A 22557-nucleotide genomic window follows, 5' to 3' on the forward strand; every position below is an offset into this window, starting at 1 on the left:
CACTTTGGTTTGGGGTCCTGGAGTGAGGACAGCAATTGAAAGAAGTTGCAGAGGTTGTAAGGGGTGGTTTTGTTATGGTGTTTGGCTACAACAGGCAGGAAGGTATGTGATTGAATTAGTTTGAAATGAAGAGATCCTCATAGTAGCCCAACTTTGAAGGTAACTGGGAGCCATCTGACTTTATACAAGGTGGTGCAGTTGTGTTCCATAAGGGTGGAGTTGGAAATGAATCAATGGACTATAGAGTGGGTGAAGTTTTTTTTTTTTCTTAGAGGCTGTGGCTATGATGGGCAGCCCATATTCAAGTCAAGCTAAGAGGACTCCTTTGCCTATTGCTTTTCTTGCTGGTCTGGATTGAAAGGGAGGTATTTTCCTGGACCAGGATAAATGAGAGTTGACTTTTTACCTAGCGTTTCCAATTTTATTATGGAAGTTAAGTGGCTGGTCCAGCCATAAACCTAGGTATTTAAAGGTTGTGTTTGTTTCTATCAGGATACCATTGAGATCTGTGATGTTGACATTTTTAAAAGTTTTTTTTCAGATTTTCAGAAGTTCCAAATATCAGATTTTTTGTTTTAAAGAGGTTTAGGAGAAGCTTATGGTTGTTTAACAAAGAATTAAGGGAGAGGAAGTCAGATTGAAGTTAAGTTTGACTATCTGAATATGAGAGATTGGACTGAAAGTTAACCATGTCATCAGTGTAAAGACTGATAAGTTAGGAAGGTTGGAGGGTAGCTAAATAAAAATAAAAATAAAACATGAACACTGCAGCAGCTTAATACATACTCTAAAGTCAACAAAAACTATAGAAAATAATAAAGTATAACCAGTAAGTATATTATGTTGAAAAAATAAAAATATTGTTTATTTTTTCAACATAATATACTTACTGGTTATACTTTATTATTTTCTATAGTTTTTGTTGACTTTAGAGTATGTATTAAGCTGCTGCAGTGTTCATGTTTATTTTTCTTTTTATTTTTATTTAGTATTGTTCTCAACTTTTTATATGTAGTTTTTTGGTACTGTGCCTTTTAGTGCTTCAGTCTGGTTAATTAGTGATCAGCTGTGCCTATAAAAAGAGTTTTTAAATAAGTGGGTATAACGTTTCTGATGAAGTTTGCTAACTGAAGCAAACGAAAAGCGCTTAAAACAAATGGTTTAATAAATCAGTTTTTATGTTGCCTTTGTCGGGATTTTTACTTTTGGACAGCACGTTCTGAGAGGATTAATAGAGTTGCCTTACAGCCACGGAGGAGACTACCATATCGGACTTCTTGTTGCTAAATCCTAGTTTGTTTATTGCTGTTCGTTTTTTTAAAGCATAATATTTGTTTTAGCAACATCTTTTCTCTTATTAAATTCAGTCATGTAATTTGTAGCTTCATTTAGAGTCTCAAATAAAATATAATTTTTTTCTTTACCTGTAAAAACACACCATAAGTTGCCAGACTGTAATGTTAAGACTTGTACCAGAACAGTCAGTATGTCTGGAAGCTCAGTATTCATACATTTGAATCACAAAAGGTTCCATCCTGGTAATGATTAAATTGTCCTTTTTGGATGCCACCACTTCCACACACACACTTATTGTTGCATCTGTAATGTAAGCCACTGGTCACATGAGCTAATCTCCCCCAATCACATCATTCATTCTGCTTCTTTCTCCTTGCTATCCTTAACCATGACAATAGTACAGGAATGTAGCTGTAAATCCATCTCTTGCATCTCCAGTGCATGAGCTTATGGCTTTCCATTCACCTTTGACACAATATCACCCATGGAGGCAGATTCGAAAGCTGGCTTCATTCAGGTGATTTCATAAATTATTTCCAAAAGTTTATTAGACAGTCCCATTTCACTTGACTCTGTGACTAAATTTCTCTTATCAGCTATACTGGAGCACTCCCTGTATTTCTGTGCTATCCTTTTTGCTGAACGACAGAATGACCTTTCATCAAGAATAGCAGGGCATCAATCTTACCAAGTTAATATAAATAAATACAATAAATAACTGCAAATTAAATACAAACACTGACTGCAAAACTGCATTAAAACAGAACTGATACTTAACATTTTCCAAATAATTTTACAATGTTATGGGATTATTATGCAAATGTGAAAAATCCATGGGAGTTGTAAGATGGTTTAGTGGTTAAATGAGAATTGGTATGGGCTGAGAAATTACTCTGCTAATATTTGACATGATGTGTATATCCTAGACTACTTAAGTAGAAAAAATCATTTATGTAGGAAACTAAGATACTGACATTTCTTTCAAAGCTGTTTCGTAGCACAAAACTTTTTAAAATAAATAATATAAATTCAGTTGATAGAAAGTCAGCTTAATTAGTGTATTAGATGCTTCAAAACTGCATAGCTATGGTGATTAAACATAGTTTATTAACTATTATATTGACTATAAAAGTTTTATTTCCAAAGACATACTGAATCAGTATTAATTCTTTCTTCTGGAGAAGAGAAATATGGGCAACACAGAGCATTGCAGGCTGAAAATACATTATAGGGCCAGATAGCAAGAAAATTTATGCTCAGTGTAATGAACTACCTGTTAGAAATGAGTCATGCTGGAACTTTAGCAATTCTATTGCATGTCTTTTGGCATTCCTTACTTTACATATGTAAATTAAAAAAATCATGCAAGCCCTCATGGGTAGTTGTGCAAATAATGCTTGTTCCAGAGGTATCCGGTGTCTCATAATACCATACTGAGGCAAGTATAAATTTGACAGAGCACACCTGAAATGTCAGGAATACCTCTGTCAGAATCTGGAGTGGGCCACACTCTGTCACCAGAATGTACAGCCTATTAACATGTGACCCCTGACAGGTAGTAGAGAAGACTTTCACTGAAAATTCAGTAATCTGTGTTTGGCCATCTTTGTTAACACAAGTTTTATATTGCTCATGTTCTGATTTCTAACAGTAGATAAGTTGTTATTATAGAATGCCATCTCCAGTGCAGCAACCAGTACAAATGAGTACTAATTCTGTTCGCATACTCTGCTATATGGATTATGATGATCCAGGCATGGGAGTGCTTTCTGGTATAACCAAATATGATAATGTGATAAGGTAGACTACTAGTATGTGAAAACACTATATAACAGTACAAGTCCATTTCATATGTACCATCTGCATCAGAGCACTTCTCACTCTCATGACGTGTACCACACTCCCATTTTCTGTCTATAATACAGTATCTGCAATGTGTGACAATGATTTATGTGCTCCTATGAGTCTTCTGTCATCTACTGTCTGTGACCATAATGTATGTATATTGCTGGCCACTAGACAAGCCATTACCATATTGCATTACTGTGTAGGCATTGTAGGCTGTCTGTTGGGATGACTGTGGCCATGCCACAGTGCTGCTTTCACTATCTGCAGGTCTGACAGCAGTAATCACTGCAGATGTCACAAGTCTTCATCATCCAGATATCTTTATCATCCTCACGCCTTCCTCACCTTCACAGCTTACTGATCTACACTACAGGTATATGGATGGCACTGCATACAAATATGTAATGAAGTTCCTTATAAATAAATGAGGTAGAACCTCATTATGTTTCAGAATCATAGATGGAACATGTGGAACCCACTTACTATTAGGCTGACCCAGTCTCCTCCATCTCAGTATGTAGGACGTATGCCTCTGACAACAGAGCAGGGCAAAGTGTAATTTGCTGGACAGCTACTACACAATGCTACCCTTTCCATATGGACCCCAGCCTCATGGTGTTAGAAATTATCTGAACTCACATTTTGCCATTCCTGGCATGTAAAGTATTCCCAAATATTTTGCAGTACCTATAGAACCTAAAATTTGTCTCGGTAATACATTATGCTTTCTTGCCATCTTCTATTGAGAACAAAAAGTTCTAAGTTATCCAAGACTAGTGCTTTTGCTGAAATTCATTCTGTGTAATCTGCAAAGTGTGTGTGTGTGTGTGTGTGTGTGTGTGTGTGTGTGTGTGTGTGTGTGTGTGTGTGTGTGTGTGTATATATATATATATATATATATATATATATATATATATATATATATATCTTAAGATGTTTTTCATCAACTTGACTATATAATAAAAGTGACTAGTCATGCCTGTGCCATTGTGCCATGCCCTAATTCCCACTGGGCTTTGTGCTTTCCTTGGTGATCTGTGCTTTTCTGTCATTATTTTGATTTTTAGTTATTTGCATTTTTTCTCGGTATTTATATACTGTTCAGCTCATAATATTTTAATTTTAATTTATTTGACATGGCTTCCACAACAAGGCCCAATTCAGCCATGTCTACAACTGTAGGATATAGTTTATCATTGCTACTTTGCATGCCTTATAAGCATGGCTCTGTCACACAGACATGCTATTCAAGGCATGCAGAATCTTCATAAATACATGCCAGTGACTCTGTAGCTGGGGTGTAAGTTGTCTCATTACCCCAAAAATGGTACGGGCCATTTGCAGTTTGTTTTATAGGCTGTTAGGATCAGTGGTTCAATAGATAGTACACTTGCCTTTGGTGCTATAAGATCAAGAAGCTGTGGGTTATATTCCCACCCCTGGTGATTGGATTCATTTTCCATTACTGACATTGCAGTTCAGCATGGGGGGGGGGTGTTGCTGTACTCCTGAGTGTGCCATCCTTTGGATGAAATGTTAAACTGAAGTCCCATCTGTATGGGTGGAAGTAAAAGATCCTGCAGCACTTATTCAAAAGAGTTGGGAAATGTACCTGGGGTGCTGGTGAAATTTACTCTAGTTAGTATGAATATTACCTCTGGTCTACCCTGAAAAGAGGCTGCTGCCTTAGTGAGACTAATCTGGTCAACAAAAGGTAAATAAATAAATACATTCAAACTTTGTGATTCTGTCCTCATGGCATGATTATTGCCATTGGCAGTTATCATATCAGTGTATTACTGAGCCAAACTTTGCCATTGACATAGAAAATGATACTACAATAGGGTTACTGAACTGTTAGCTGTTTAAAAGCAACATTGACTGATACAGTCAGATTAGTGCATGCTTCCATATTCTGCAACTTAGAGGCAGAACTGAATGAAATCACTTGCTCATGTGTTTTTTCTGATTAGCCCGCCAATAAATCACTTCCACCCAGAATGCATAATGGTTGCTTGCTATCTGAAAACACTGGGTACTGCCCTATAGGTTTCTTAGTGCAACATTGAGGTACTCATCTCAGAATGCTTAGCCTCAGTTGGAGTCACTAATTCAACAACATATAATATATAGCATATGTATAGTTTCTGTGATGACCTATGATAGGGGAGAGGAGCCAACAGCAAACCTCATTATCCCTTTCAAAGTCAATAAGGAAAGCAGAAGGTAAAAATGATCTCTTTAACACAGTATTTTGATATACATTTTAGTGGCCCATTTCTTAGCATACTCCATTCTGGTCAGTGATTTAGGAATGCTGTAGGTGTAAACCCACATAGTATATGTACAATGAAGTTAACATCCTTATGCTTGGAATGGCCAGTGCATGCCAAACTGGATAACATTTTACACAGCATGTGGATATCATAACATTACTGTGTTAACACATAAAGCAAATTATCAAAAATGTTGTGCAGGCTATCAGAGTGGTTTATGTATCACACTGCAGTTTCAAGGCATATTATTGTACTGGGATCATTCCATATACAGCACACAATTGTATACATATCCTGTGCATTTATTTTCCCACTTCATGTGACTAATGTGTGAATTATGCTATTATGAGTCGTGGTGTAGCCTTATCTGCATATTTAATCCAGCAATGCACTTTATTCATATGGGTAATTTGTTACAAATTGTTCTCATCTGCAATATGTTGTGAAAGGTTGGGTACAGGTAATGGAAGCTCAAGTGCTTTTCTACATGCACATGTGTACACTCACACTGCTAGTTGTCTTATATAATATTTTTATACAACACTCATTGGACGCTTGAAAGTAAACCTTAAGAAGGAGGTAAATGGTAAAAATAAGCAGCAACAGAAAAAGCAAACAAATTCACAGAAGAAGCAATGGTTCTCCCAGAGCAGTATTTGCAAAATATATGCACACGTCAGGGTTAATACAGCGGTAACTGGAAGACTGCTGTAAATCCTGCAATTACTGTGACATGATAGTCAACTGAAAGCCTTCCAAAATTCACTGGCAGTGTACATGGTGTAAGACACTGCTTATCCACTCCTGCCTAACTTCAATATCATGTTACTGTTAGTAGAAGCCAAATGCTTTAGATGAGATTGAGAAACCAACTGTGATTAATGCTACCATTTGGGGGCTCTGTGCCACTAGAAAATCAGTACGTCATAAGCATGTCATCGTGCAGCACAGACTGCGCAGACTGAAGACCATACCACAAGCTGCTGAGCACATCTTCATCAGTAGCATTATGGATCATGGTATATGTGCCTGGGTCATATTTCAGAAAGGGGGATCAGTGCTCCCCAGTATAGTAAGCATGGCATATGCATCAGCTACTGCAGTGTACAATGTGAATCTTGTCACAATCTGCTGAGCACTGAGTGCCTATTAATTTGTCCTCCCAGTGGTTTTCTACATGAGGTCAGAGTGTTGTGTCAGCTATCACCATCCTTAATTCAATGTCACTCCCCTACCTTCTTGACTGACCGCTGCAGACATTCTCTCATGCAATCCATCCACCTTGTTGCTGGATATCCTTGTTTCCTCTTGCCTTTTTCCTGTCTGTCCCAAATCTTCTTCACCAAATTGTCTTATGCGTTTCTGTACATGCGCCCAAAAAAACATAATCTGTCCTGTTTGACCTTTTCTGCAATAGGAGCTACTTTGGCTTCTGCTCTGATGTCCTCACTTCTTTGTCTGTCCCAGGGTGTGCATCCTACTAGCTTCCTCAACTGCTCTGCCTTTACAGCCCAGGTTTCTGTACTACATAGTAGTACTGGTCATACCACTGTTTTGTACAGCTTACTTTTCAGCTTCTTTGGCATTCTTCTGTCATGCACTAAACCTGACATTATGCCAGTTGGCTGCAGCTCCTCTTATTCTAGTTTTGACCTCCTCATTCAAGCTTCCCTTCTCTTCAATCACCCCACCCAGATACTTGCAGATGTTAACCTGTTCAACTGTTTTCCCTTCTATCTCAAATTTCAGCTTCTTCTGATTCCCCCATTTGGTGCCATTACATCTGTCTTAACTGTATTCAGTTTTATTCCATGTGCCTGCAGTTTTGCATTCCATTCCCCTATCCTTTGCTAAAGTTCTTGCTCAGAGTTTGCCTGTAATGTCATATCATCTGCAAACAGCAACTTTGTTGATCTGTACTCTCCAACTTGTTTACTAATGAGTCCATCACCAGTATGAATAACAGTGGGCTCACGGCTGACACCTGATGAACTCCCACTGGGGACCCCTCTAGTTCTACTAATGCTTATGGGACTCCAAACAACCACTTGACTGCCGAAATCAGCTTTCTTGGGACTTTGTCATATACTTTCTCCAATTGTAGGAATGCCCAATTGGAGTCTTTTCTCATCTCTAGGTTCTTCTCAACTATCTGTTTGACTACAAACATTGGGTCAGTTGTGCTGCATTTTGATCTGAATCTGAATCTGAACTGCTGATCTCCCATCTTACCTTCTACTACTCTGCATGTTCATTTATCAATCACTCTGTCTGGTACTTTCATGCAGTGTGACAGGAGTTTGATAACTCAATCAATTGTGGATGCCCCTTGATTTTTGAACACTGGCACTAGTATGCTTATTCTTTGGTTATCTGGGATACATCTTTCTCTCCATACTGCTATGGGTACCCTCAGGAGCCATTTCTCCCCCTGTCTCATCCAAATATTGATCGTATCTGCTGTGGCCTCATCTGAGCCTGCTGACTTCTATTTCTTTAATGCTGTTCTTACTTCTTCTAGTGTGGGATATTCCTCTTCTTTCATTGTAGGTTGTGTTTGAGGCAGTGCAGCTTCTCTGGGTTTTTCTTCATTCAGAAGCTGCTGGAAGTACTCCTTCCATCTGCCTTTGATGCTCTGTTGACTGGTGAGAAGGTTTTTGCTTGTATCTCTTACAAAGGGTGTCTGACTAGCTTCTTTATCTTTCGGTCTTTGCCTTGTACCCTGATATAGTTTCTTTGTACCATCTACTGAGTCACTTTCCAGAAGCTGGTAAGGTGCCTCCAATGCCTTGTTGTTTGCTTCTGCAACTCTTCTCTTAACATCTTTGTTAGGCAACCAGTGTCCCTTCTTATACTGGTCCAAATTTCCTATCTACTACTTTTTCCTGCGCTCCTTCTTTCTTCTGATGACTTCCTGGACTTCTGCATTCCACCACCAGCTTTCCTTATGCACCTTATTTGCATTCCTTGCTCAGGCATATATCTGTTCAGTAGTCCCCACACATGCTGTTTTGAGGTCTCATTTATTATAGTGAGGTATATCACAGGTGTCCACTGTTGCAAAAGTATCATGACACTTCTTGACATATTGTGTAGTTGAGAGTGTGGCCACAGCCTCTCCTAAGATGTACTGTGCATTGTTTAGTAATAGGAACCTTTAAAGTATCTTACTACTACCATACATTTTTAAGTTTTAAATAATTCACATAATAATTACATAATCACCTATTAGACAGAATAGGATGCATGATCGCACTAAAAAAGAAAAATCAGCCATCTGCTGTTGCACTGTGTACCGAACAAAGTTTAGGTAATCTAAGTTTATTGATAACAAACTGGGTGAAATTATTTTCTCACTTTCTGACACCCACTTGCTTCAGCAAGATCATACAGTTCTAGTTCTTGGTGCATTTACAGTGCAAGATCAAACAATTCTCGCTCTTGGTGCACTTACAATGCATGATCATACAGCTTTAGCTGCGCTTACAATGCAAGATCATACAGTACTAGCTCTTGGTGCGCTTACAGTGCAAGATCAAACAGTTCTAGTTCTTGGTGCGCTTACAATGCAAGATCATACAGTTCTTGCTCTTGGTGCGTTTACAATGCATGATCATATAGCTCTAGCTCTTGGTTTGCTTACAATGCAAGATCATACAGTTCTAGCTCTTGGTGCACTTACAATGCAAGATCATTCAGTTCTAGCTCTTGGTGCGCTTACAATGCATGATCATACAGCTCTAGCTCTTGGTGCACTTACAATGCAAGATCATACAGTTCTAGCTCTTGGTGCACTTACAATGCAAGATCATACAGTTCTAGCTCCTGGTGCGCTTACAATGCATGATCATACAGTTCTAGCTCTTGGTGCACTTACAATGGTGTTGAGCTAAATGGTAAGAAATGTAATGTAAATCTGTATGGTAAACACAATGTCCCCACCTCCTATCATATTAATAACATACTCCATCAAATCAATACTGTCATCAGGGCTTGGACAACTTGGCCAGCATGTCTGCACAATAGTTTGGCCAAATTAATTTTCAAAGGATGAAGACCTCTGTACTTAAACCTCATAAAGTCCATGACTGATTATAATGATCTTTTTGGAATGCACCTTTCTAACCATATTGCTCAACTTGAGAGGCCTCAGAGATTCTTAACTAAAAAGTTCACAGGTCTCAAGTTCATTCGGTGTCCAGATAGATGACTCTTTCATGGTGATTGTTACCTTGTTTTTGAGCCACGAAGGACCATGCCTTATTCAACCTCTTGCACTTGTGCAGAACCAGTAATTCCTGAAACTGCCATACCAAGGATCTCAACCTACATTAATAAATAAACACTCATAGGTGGGATAGGTATCCAACCCAAATGCATGCCACACCTGTAGAACAAAACCCACCTCCATGTCAAACAAACCAGGAATCTGGCCGCTTTCAAAGTTAATCTCAAAAATTGAATACATTCTTCCCTGGGTAACCCTGTATAGACTTTCTGGGCAAAAGGGATGGACTATTGCGTTACACAGTAATTCAAGGGACTTACTTGGCAAGGCTCATAATGGTCTTAGTGATTGCTTGCCTAGGATCAACGTATAAACCTATGCAAATATAAGTCCAAACAGCAAAACGACGTAGGGGAAAAGATCAACTGGTTTGTAAAACACAACAATGTAGAAAAGTCAAAAACACACCAGTTGTTCACGGTAAAGGTGGTTCCAAAACTTTAATAAAATAGTAAAAATAAAGAACAGGTAAGCGCTTTTGCATGTAGCTTTTTAACAAGCAAATATAAGTCCAAACAGCAAAACGATGTAGGGGAAAAAAACAGCAAAACAATGTAGGGGAGTTTTTACTTGATAATAGGTCTGAAGAAGCTACATGCGAAAGCGCTTACCTGTTCTTTATTTGTACTATTTTATTAAAGTTTTGGAACCACCTTTACCACGAACAACTGGTGTGTTTTTGACTTTTCTACATTATAAACATTTGCACTTAAATATTGCAGTAGTATGGATATGAATTTAGGGTCATTCTGCTTCTTCCTAAATTGTTCACAACAGTAATGAAGCTTGGCCTGGAAATGGAAGAGATTTAGCTTTTTGTGGAGAGATACAATAGTGTCCTTGTGGTTCCAATAGTGAAATATGCCTGTACATTTTATTTATGTTAATTTGGAGAATAGTAGCATTAATTCTACAAGTAAAAATGAAAAGATCAACCCAAACATTCATTTATTTGTATATGTGGATCATATCTGTTGAGTGTCCCAGAGGGTCTGAGATCATAAGCATAGCTTACTTGCTTTGTGAGAGCCCAAACAACACTTGTTTCTTCTTTTTTTTAGATTTATTAGCTTACTGCTTTCCAGCTAACTCCAGAACTAATTGAGTTTTGCCTATAGCTTCTCACTGCCCTCTTTTTCTAGCTTCTTTGAATAAGATTAAATCATCTTCATACATCTCTGTCTTTAACTTTTGTCAGATCAAGGATATGCCATTGATAAATCATGCTAGTAATATGGGTCATAGTATTGAAATCTGCACAAAACCTCCTTAAAAACACCAGTATGTGATGTAACTGATAGTAAATTCACTATAAATGGCCTTTCCTTTAAATAATTAGAGAACCATGAATGGCCATTCATCACAGCCACCCTCCCAACAGCATAGAGTCACTACAGTGGATATAAAAAGTGTACACACCCATGTTAAAATGCCAAGTTTTTGTGATATAAAAAATGAGAACACAATAAATCATTTCAACACTTTTCTCACCTTTAATGTGACCTATAACCTGTACAATTCAATTGAAAAACAAACAAATCTGTTAGGGGAAAAATATAAAAAATAAAAAACATACAATAAGCTGGTTGCATAAGTGTGCACACCCTTAAACTAATACCTTGTTGAAACACCTTTTGATTTAATTACAGCATTCAGTCTTCTTGGGTAGGGGTTTATCAGCATAGCACATCTTGACTTGGCAATATTTGCCCACTCTTCCTTGCAAAATGCTTCAAATCTGTCAGATTGCTAGGGCATCTCTTGTGCACAGCCCTCTTCAGGTCACCCCACAGATTTTCTATCAGATTTAAGTCTGGGCTGTGGTTGGGCCATTCCAAAACTATAACTTTCTTCTGGTGAAGCCATTCTTTTGTGGATATATGCTTGGGGTCATTGTCGTGTTGAAAGGTGAAATTCTTCTTCATCTTCCACTTTCTAGCAGACGCCTGAAGGTTTTGGGCCAAAAGTGACTGGTATTTGGAACTGTTCATAATTCCCTCCACCTTGATTAAAGCTCCAGCTCCAGCTGAAGAAAAACAGCCCCAAAGCATGATAGTGCCACCACCATGCTTCACCATGAGGATGGCGTTCTTTTGGTGATGCGAAGTGTTGTTTTTGCACCAAACATACCTTTTGGAATTGTGGCCAAAAAGTTCAACCTTGGTCTCATCAGACCATAACACATTTTCCTACATGCTTTTGGGAGACTTGATATATTGTTTTGCAAATTTTAGTCAGGCTTGGTTGTTTTTCTGTTTAAGAAAAGGCTTCTTTCTTACAATCCTACCCCATAGGCCAGACATATGGAGAATAAAGGAGATTGTTGTCACATGTAGTACACAACCAATACTTGCCAGAAATTCCTGCAGCTCCTTCAGTGTTGATGTAGGTCTCTTAGCAGCCTCCCCAACCAGTTTTCATCTGGTATTTTCATCAATTTTGGAGGGACATCCAGTTCTTTGCAATGTCACTGTTGTCCCATATTTTCTCCACTTTTTCATGACTGTCTTCACTGTGTTCCATGGTATATCCAATGCTGTGGAATTTTTTTGTACCCTTCTCCTGACTGATACCTTTCAACAATGAGATCCCTTTGATGATTTGTAAGCTCTCTGTGAACCATGGCTTTTGGCACGCAACTGAGTAAATGTCAGGAAAATCCTACTAGGACAGCTGAACTTTACTTGGGGTTAACCAGAGTCTCTTTAATTGATGGCAGGTGTGTACCCAAGAAGACTGAATGCTGTAATTAAAGCAAAAAGTGCTTCAACAAAGTATTAGTTTAAGGGTGTGCACACTTATGCAACCAGCTTATTGTATGTTTTTTATTTTTTGTTTTTTCCCCTAACAGATTTTTTGTTTTTCAATTGAATTCTACAGGTTATATGTCACTTTAAAGGTGGGAAAAGTTTTGAAATTATTTATTGTGGTCTCATTTTTTATATCACAAAAACCTGGCATTTTAACAGGGGTATGTAGACTTTTTATATCCACTGTATATGTAAGACAGAAGAGAAAAGCAACTTAAAAGTTCTTTTCATGTCAAAGATGAACTTGTAACTAACAGTATTTTGATACTGATGATAATAGTATCTGCTGCAAAGTAAATAGCCAGTACTGTATTGAACCCTTTTGTAAATTCTCAGGAGGAGGCTCTATGAATGAATGTTCTCTTATAGGTTCATAGGTTCAAAGGCAAATATTAGGCTTCCAGTCTACAGACTGTTACAAGCCTAGCCAATAACTAGAGGTCAGTATCAAACCAAGTACTTTGTATTATTGGTATCATAGGTTCATAGGTAAGTACTAGGCTGGCTGCCCTTGAGGGCCATTTTAAGCCTAGCCAGTTTCCTTTTTGTGCTTGAATAAACCTATCCTATTAGGTTTGAGATTGCCCTTACCCATCTCACTGTTGATAATTAGATATTACCCCTATGAGAATAACTGGCAATACCATAGATAATTTGAAGGGACCCCTGCATGAGATAAAGCATTTAGGAGATGCTTCTGTCTATTAGTAGTACAGGGGGCAGTCGTGGACTAAATTTCTATCTCCAACATATATCCAAGTTGCACTTGTGTATTGATAGGGATGAATTTTGTTTTATTTGCGTAGGGAGTCTACTCCAGAGCAAGTCTATTGATCTATATCGATTTGCAGATATGTTGGTATCTCTGAGGTAAAGACCTTAACCATTACGCTAACCCCTTTGCCACTTCCAATTAGGAGTATATAATTTTCCGTACCATTTGTCTTAGACTAGTGATTGTTCTATAGCACGTGTATGCTTTTAGGAAGGCTATTTTACAAAATGCCAGAAGTATTATTTCATTGGACAGACAAGTTATTAATATATACAAGGGTTTGCAGTAATGGGCCTGACTGTCCACCTAGAGAAAAGAAGAAGAAGCAAACACTTCTAAGATACTTTTACAACTAGAATCAGTTTTCTGATTTTTATCTCCTATCACAAAACACGTTTTATACTGATTTCTCAGCACAATTTTTTTTATCTTAGATAGCAGGTTTTTGTGATTTTTGTAGCTATCCTGGTATTCCTGCTAAAGAAAAGAATTATTAATAAAGGACTGAGTTATCTGAGGCCTTTCAATCACCAGTTATCCCTTTCTCTTAATTACTCCTTAGGAAACACCATCACCCAGGGGCATTTGTTCCTAGCCAGGGGCATTTGTTCCCCTTTAGTCTTCTAACTCTTGATGGGAATATTGCATCTTAAATTAGCATTATAATTAAGCATAAGGTTTAAAAAAATAATTGGCGAGAATTATTGCATATTTTCCTTTAGGACTGGATCTCATTTAATAGAATCCTGTTTTGTTTTACAGCCTTCCAGTTCTCTGACATGTTGAACCAAAATGGAGGCCATTGACTAAAAAGTATAAATGCAAACAATGCAGAGCTGTGGTCTAAAAAAGAGCCAGAAACCCACTATGTTGAGAGAATAAGCATACAGTTTCCTCTTAGGCATGAATTCCACATCAGTGATGTTTAGTTCATTTAGTCAGGAAATAATGTCTTTTGTTATATGTTTTTCTGTATTTTTTTGTAGTGCTATAATCATTGAAATATCAATGCCATTTAGTAAATTACTAAGATTATTTATAAAAATGTTTACAATGTCTAGCTGTCCTGAAGCATTACATCTACTACAGGGAAGTATATTACACACGTCATGCAATGGTAACCAAACAAAAAAACATAGGTTGTAAATCATTAATAAAATATTAGCAAATGATATTAAAAGAGAATGCAGATGTGCATCTTTCAGGTAAAATACTTTTTTCTTTCAGGTGTTCCACCATCACCTGTACCATGTGTGCCAAATGATATCTCATGGATATACCTGGCAGTTATATTAGTCCTTGGAATATATGGCATTTTCATGACAGGCTTGATGATTATCTGCTGGGTGAGTATTATTTTCAGTAATGATATTATTATAACTGTTTTATCACATCATGACAGGCTTGATGATTATCTGCTGGGTGAGTATTATTTTCAGTAATGATATTATTATAACTGTTTTATCACATCATGACAGGCTTGATGATTATCTGCTGGGTGAGTATTATTTTCAGTAATGATATTATTATAACTGTTTTATCACATCTGTCTCTCTCCCTGTCCCCAACCGACTCACCTGTGTACACATGCAAACACACTATACATACACACAAACCTAATAATATCAACTCTGCAAAGAACTTTGCTTTAAAGGCAGGACGTAGGCCCTTGGTTCTACAGTTCATATACGGCCTTCTTCATAATCAAAACATCACATGCTATGAAAGAAGGACATACAAGTCACTCATGTTGTTTAACTCACTGTAATTTTGTAAATTGAAAACAGCTTACATGACTCACATGTTGGCATTCAGAATATGCACTCTTCCCTTTGTCTGTTCAGCTCCCTATGGAGGTATTGGGGTGATAGCACCTGCATTAATATTAAACAAAATGCCAACATATTTTTGTTTAACCTAAATTGCCACATTATGGGTGAAAAGATATTTATTTTCTTCAGGGTGGGAATCAATTCCGTGTATAGCAATACTGACTTACAGGAAGGTTTATTTGCAATAAAAAGAGGATAGTTGCCTTTTTAAGTCAAACAGGAATACACACACACACACACACACACACATATATATATATATATATATAGAGAGAGAGAGAGTACTTCAATATATATCGATCTATTTATCTATCTAAGTAAAATGTTCTGATACAGTCTCAGCTAAGAAATTCTAACCAAAAGTACACGGGGGGGGGGGGGTGTAAAGTTGTTTTGTACCTTTAAAGATCATCTATAAAATGATTAAATACTTGAATGTTGTCACTGATGCATTTTATTTAGTGTTGCAAAATTAGGTTGGCATCAGTAATTAAAAAAACTGTCTTTGGACCCAGTTCTTATGGCTAACATTGGATATACTTTACACAGTCAACAGCTTTAGACATGGGGAGGGGTAAGCCATAATAATAATAATCATAATACTTTTGCTTCATGGGTCCAGAATATGCTATAATGCAGTTTATAAGAACTGAACTTTACTTACAGGAAGTTAACAGGATAACAACACAATAGTCCTTCCAGTTTAGGGAAAGTAGCATGCTAGCAACTTATATAAACACTTCCTTACAGTCTTGTGGTAGCAACCTGTAGAAACCCTTTCTTACTGTCTCATGCTAGCAACTTATAGAAACTCTTCCTTACAGTCTTATGCTAGCAACCTATACAAACACTTCCATACAGTCTCTCTAGGTTTAGGGTAACAATTGCCTTATTTCTACATGCCAGAATATTCCTTAATCAACTTCTCTAGGTCTCCAAGTCTCCTTTCTTATATTATTTATTTATTCATTCTTTGTTGACCAGGTTAATCTTATGAGGCTAGTAGCTTCTTTTTAGGGTAGACCCAAACTGGTATTTGCACTAGGAGTGTTGATTTAGCCATAACATTAGGGAACTTCACCTATGCTTTTTTTGAGAGATTCCCAGGGATCTTTTACATCCACCTGGGTTATAACCAACAAGCATACGGGATGCCAGTTTAACATCTCACCCAAAGGATCCCAGAATATACCTTCTAACTTCTGCAGGTATACTCCTCCACCCATGTCATAATATTACAATAGAAACTGTTTCTGAGAGTACAGTGTGTGTAGGCATGTGGCTGCAAACATGTATTTTTCCTTTTGTGTTTGCATATCTCTGTGTTTGTTCACGAGTTCAGCATCTGTACTGGTGTGTACATATGTATGTTTGTGAATGTCTGCATATTTACATCTGCACTTTTATGTAAACTTGTATTTGCTTGTGTATGCATAAGTCTGTGCATGGTTTTTGCATATTTGTGTTGACACATATTTGCTTGTGTGTGTGCATGTGTTTGTGTGTGAGTCTGTGTGCGTGTGTATGTATCTGCATGAGTGAACAAGTGTATGTTTGGGCAAGTATAAATGGGATTGCACAATTCTTTTTGCATGTGAATGCATGGATTCACTTTAGAAGCTCGAAATACTGAAATATCGAATTTCAGTATTTCAAACCCATAAAGTCGAATCTTCAAAACAGAAAACTCAGAAGCGTGAAATTCAAAATCTCGCACACCAGAGATTTTGAATTTCGCTCTACTACCGCACACACACCATCCTCCCCACACACAAATACAAGCTCTCTACTACATAAAAGCAGGGGGCAAGCCCCCTGCACCCCCCCATGTGGGGGGCTGTGCCCCCCACACTCCCCTACATAAATATTCTAACTCTGAGGTTGAACTACACACAAACACACACACACACAACACAACCGCGCAAGCTACATTCTGCTCACACACACACACACACACACACACACACACACACACACACACACACACACACACACACACACACATACACACACACACACACACACATATCACAGCAACAAAACACACTAACACACCCCACAGCCCCTACCCAAAACTCTTAACACACACACACACACACACACACACACACACACACACACACACACACACACACACACACACACGCACACACTTATCTAAATCCATGATCACAGAGGAACCTCAGAAGTGCGAAATTCAAAACCTCCGGTATTCAAGGTTTTCAATTTCTCGCTTCTGAGCTTTCGCTCTTATCAGGATTCCACTTTATGGGTTCAGAGTACTAAAATTCGATATTTCAGTATTTTGAGCTTCTAAAGTGAATCCGAATGCACACGTTTGGGTTTGTACATATGTGTTTACATGTCAATGTGCAAATGTTTGTGTACGTATGAATGGAACCCTCTAGAACTGCACAATCAAGGGCAAGGGAAAAAGAAGGTGTAACCCCCTGATGACACTCTCTGCCTGTGCCCAGAAAGGTAGGAACCAAGTCATATCAGAGCAACACCACAGTGTTATTCAGGTTAGTTAAGGAAAGTGTTATTGTCAACCATATCAAATAAAGATGAAAGATTCCTCACTAAAAAGGGATTGTTAAAGGCTCTGGTAAGAACATCTCCTTCCTATATATAGCTTGGAAACTGGACTGGAAAGAATCATAATTTTTAGCAGTACTCAATAAAATTCCATTTTAAATGTACACTACTATCATAAGAAATGTGCCTGCAAAGGGGGGGGGGTTGAAATAGAACAATAGTTATCAAGACTGTCAGGACCTAGCACAGCCTTTTTGAGGACAGGAGTAACTAAAGCTTCCTTTCGATGGAAGTCCTTGTTCCAGGGCATTACACTAATACAGTGCCTCTTGACAAGCCAGAACAACCCTGATAGGATATAGATTCACTGGATAATTAGTAGTATGCATATCAGGAAGGACAGAGATACAATCATTGATATCAGAAATTGAAGTGTACACCAGCAGAAAGCTGAACAGTGGCTGTCAGGAATCCAAGCAGATTAGTCCTACATAACTCAGGACCATTTTGTCAAGTGAAGAGGCAAGGTCTGATTCTCCTGCATTGTGCATAGCTAATGTCCAGGGTTCTATCTGGATTTGGTCAGTGGTCAATGAAGTAACAGGCTCTAAAACCATATCACTAGTTATCACATTAAGCTGAAAGAGCAACTCAAATATATAACCAAATTTGTAGGTAGCAAAGGTAATCATCTGAGTCTAAAAAACAAACAGCACACCAGGAAAAAGATTTGAGATTGCTCTTTACTGATGCATTCCGGTACCTTGGCTTTCGCCTTCAAAGGAATGAACTTTTACATCAAACAGCTGTTTTTTATATTATTACATCACAATTTTCAAATTGGGAGAAGTATTGGCACATTGTAGTTCACAGTAGTTCATGGTAGTATATTTGAAATTACATCAATTCATTAGGTAGGATGAATAGAATTTTTTACATAGATAGTTACATGTGTAGATATATAAATAACATATGAACTGTGGCATTTTTAGCGGTTGCACTCCACTTTATGAAATCTGATTAATATTAGGATATCTGAGTTATATGGAGTTAATAATTATTTAAAATTATTTAAAAAGTATTTGTTATTATGTGGGTTTATAAGTGATGTATTTAAATGTCTAATTAGTTTTGCAATATATTTATGTATTTAATATGCAACAGGCACTTTAAATGGAATGACATATTTTCTAATAGATGTATCGAGTTCATTGGTGGAAACCAGTTTGAAAATTGTGATGTAATAATATAAAAAACAGCTGTTTGATGTAAAAGTTTATTCCTTTGAAGGCGAAAGCTGAGGTACCAGAATGCATCAGTAAAGAGCAATCTCAAATCTTTTTCCTGGTGTGCTGTTTGTTTTTTGGAGTTCTATCGTGGATTTTGTGTTTGTAATCACCTGAGTCTACCCAAATCTTTTTGTGATACAATGGAATTATTTTAAGATGCCACCAATATCTCATCTACACTGATGTGGTAGCTCCCCGGGAGGATCTATTTGGAGAATACAAACACTGAAGAGACAAGAAAGTCAGGAAACTCTTAAAGGAATATCCCCACTCTACCAAGTGGATTGTAATGGAAGAGGCACCCAGTGGTTGCTGCTGCTGTACCTAGGTACATTCAGAGGAGCTGGTGCTTGTTTATTAGGTAAATGATAGAACAAAGAACAATTACATTCCCACTCTCAATCCAGTTAACCCTTGAGTGCTAAATCATGGAAAACTGGGGGAACTAAGACTATGAGGACAGGACCAAAGCTAGCATCTAAGCAGCTTTCTGTGATGAATGAGATCAACATTTCATAGCAGGTTCAACAGAATGGTGTTATTATTTTCAATAGGCCTGGTATTAAAATATTTTACCTGAGATGAAACATCTAGAAAGAAGGTTGTATATAACTCTACCAGACTGAATGAGGGGTCAGTGGATCCTACCCATACCATGTGCTAGGCTAAATGGCATACCGTTTTACTTCATAACGGAAATTAAAAATGATTTGTTTCAGCCAAGGAACAGATTCCTGGGGTCCCCAATGAGATTAACAGTATGGCTGAACCTGTGTTTCTCATCAACGCTCAACCATTTGTGTGTGTGTGTGTGTGTGTGTGTGTGTGTGTGTGTGTGTGTGTGTGTGTGTGTGTGTGTGTGTGTGTGTGCGTGTGTGCGTGTGCGTGTGTGCGTGTGTGCGTGTGTGTGTGTGTGTGTGTGTGTGTGTGTGTGTGTGCACGCATGTGTGTATCCCTAGGCACCTTTGGAGGAAAAAAAGGTGTGGGTCTATGACTTTCTTTGTTTTATAAACAATAATAAATCCCATAGAAAGTGCACCAAATATGTGATGAGACTAAAATGAAACAAAATGTGGAAACATCTTTAACAGTAAAAATGGTTAGAAATGGTAAATGAAACTTCAGATAAAACTGAACTGGCAAACAGATAAAAATATGGAAAATATATGTCAAATTGAAAAATGAAACGTGAACTATAGACTAAACAATAATGACTAAGGCAGAGATGTAACCTAAAAATAATTCAAATGTTTGAAGTTAAAAATATCACACGGATAGTAGTAAAATGGATAGAAGGGGCAAATGAAACTTGAAATAAAACTGAGAATGTAAAAGGATGTAAAAGATAAAAACAAAGAAAATGTCTGACAAACTGAAACCTGAAAGAATCAATAGCAATTGCTAAGGTAAATCTGTAAAATAAACATAATAAAAAGGCAAATTCTTAACATTAAAACAATAACACAGCAAGAGCAGTAGATATGCAGTCTAAAAATAAACTAAAACAGTAAATTATTAAAGCTAATAAAGTTCCATATAAAAAGTAAAATGAATATAAATAACTCTGCAAGAAGTACAAATAGATCTCAATTAATGGCCAAACCCAGCTATAACCACATACATGAAGAATAGTCACCAAATCAAAAAACAATCTATTCAAAACCAGGCTAGCGCCAATATTTTGTGACAGAACACAAGGATGAATCCAAGATCTTCCATTTGTCATATACACAATATTAAAGCCAAGGTAAAGCTATAACAAGAGTAAAAAGTGTAAACACTCGTGAACTGGCTTAAAAAGAGGGAAGTAGACACAACATAGAAGTAACATATTATAGTTAACTTGCCTCCTTGACAACTTGCCAGTTTGCCAGCTTATCTTTAGTTGTCATTTCGTGGATTAAAATAACTTCCATGAACTTAACCAATCCCAGTGGTTGCTCACATATTGCACATAGACAATCTCTGATGACAGCAGAGAGAAGGTACAGGCAAAGCTGGTGCTCTTCAGTAGCTAAAATGACAACGAAGGTAGCTGAGTGGTAACCTTAACAGAGGAGTGGATCAGAGCTTAAAACAGCATTTGTCGAGTCACATATCAGTCCAGATGATCCAAAATTACACCAAACATCATGAAGAATTAACACACAATGCAGCTTACTGCACTGACGCATGCTGACATCTTCGTGTAAAGAGCTCCACACTTCTGAACTTTTCTATAAGGGAAACCTATGAGACATTTTAGATTTAGTACAAGAGAGCAAGAATCCACTTCTTTTTGAAATATGCTTAACCATCTCTCCAAAATGCCAAAATGCAGGAAATTATGGCAGCTATTATTAGAATGGGAACTCTTCAAAAGGCTCAAAAATGCAGTCATGATAGCAGAGTTACTATAAGAATCTTCTAGTCTGGAGACAATGAGATAACTTTGGTGCCTAAGGGCTAAATAAGAAAGGTCTTATGAGGTTATTGAAAAGGGGTGAAGGTAAACCAAACAATAAATAAGATGTGCTGTTAACTGGATGTTGGAGCTAATCTATGATATAAATGTTCTTAAACCTTGGAAAAAAATTAAGAGGTACTCATGATCTACCAGTATATAAAGACTTGTGAAACTTCTGAAACAGAGTCAGAAATAGAGGTGGCTGCCTCCCCACCTCTCCACCAGAAAACAGTGGCTCAAGACTTTATAGTGAGAAGGAAATACTTGTAATCAGTTCTCTTGGCTAAACCAATGCATTGTGCCATGACATCATTATACCACTAGGGGGAAAAGTGAGGCTCAGTTATTACACTATGCCAGACTACTGCAGGTGCTATTAGACTTTTCAAAAATGCTCAAACTACACCCATAATGCTTGAAATAGTTCAGCAGTTCTGCACTGGAGCCTGATGACAGTATATACTGCTGTAGGGATCATTGTCATCAGAATAACATTTCTGAGTCTGAAACAACTCTATGCTGTTGGTGGATGAGTTGAGAGGTTTGGGAAAGGTAGGGCATCTGACCACTCTGTATATTACTAAAGGATATTGGCAGATATCCCTGAAATAATGAACAAAATACAAATGGCTGTTTCAACACCAGGTGGCCTGATTCAGCTGATGTTGCCTCCCTTTATGTTGCACAGTGTACCTGTAACCTTCCATCGCATGCTAGATAAGATATTGTGGCTTCACTTCCACTGTCTGTCTACCTAGATGACATGGGCATACTCAGTGAGGGCTGGCAAAGTCATCTGCTCAGACTGCAGACCCATCATTGATTACTTTAGATTAGTGTAGCTCCATCATTGACTACTTTAGGTTAGTGTAGTTCCATCATTGACTACTTTAGGTTAGTGTAACTCCATCATTGACTACTTTAGGTTAGTGTAACTCCATCATTGACTACTTTAGGTTAGTGTAGCTTCATCATTGACTACTTTAGGTTAATGCAGCTCCATCATTGACTACTTTAGGTTAGTGTACTCCATCATCGCCTACTTTAGGTTAGTGTAGCTCCATCATTGACTACTTTAGGTTAGTGTAGCTCCATCATTGACTACTTTTGGTTAGTGTAGCTCCATCATTGACTACTTTAGGTTAGTGTAACTCCATCA

At 37.6% G+C, this 22557-nt stretch overlaps 1 protein-coding gene across 2 annotated transcripts in view; it reads left to right on the top strand.

The window, feature by feature from the left end:
* Positions 1-22557, top strand: part of CD28 (CD28 molecule) — a 669313-nt gene that overhangs the window by 616303 nt on the left and 30453 nt on the right. For both annotated transcript variants that reach the window (XM_044060722.1, XM_044060723.1), the window contains exon 4: positions 14521-14639. In XM_044060722.1, the coding sequence (XP_043916657.1) occupies positions 14521-14639 (119 nt within the window). The remainder of the gene's footprint in view (positions 1-14520; positions 14640-22557) is intronic.

The sequence above is a fragment of the Protopterus annectens genome, chromosome 2.part0 (genome assembly GCF_019279795.1).
Source record: "Protopterus annectens isolate FY-2018-M chromosome 2.part0, PAN1.0, whole genome shotgun sequence".
Classification (NCBI taxonomy): Eukaryota; Metazoa; Chordata; order Ceratodontiformes; family Protopteridae; genus Protopterus; species Protopterus annectens.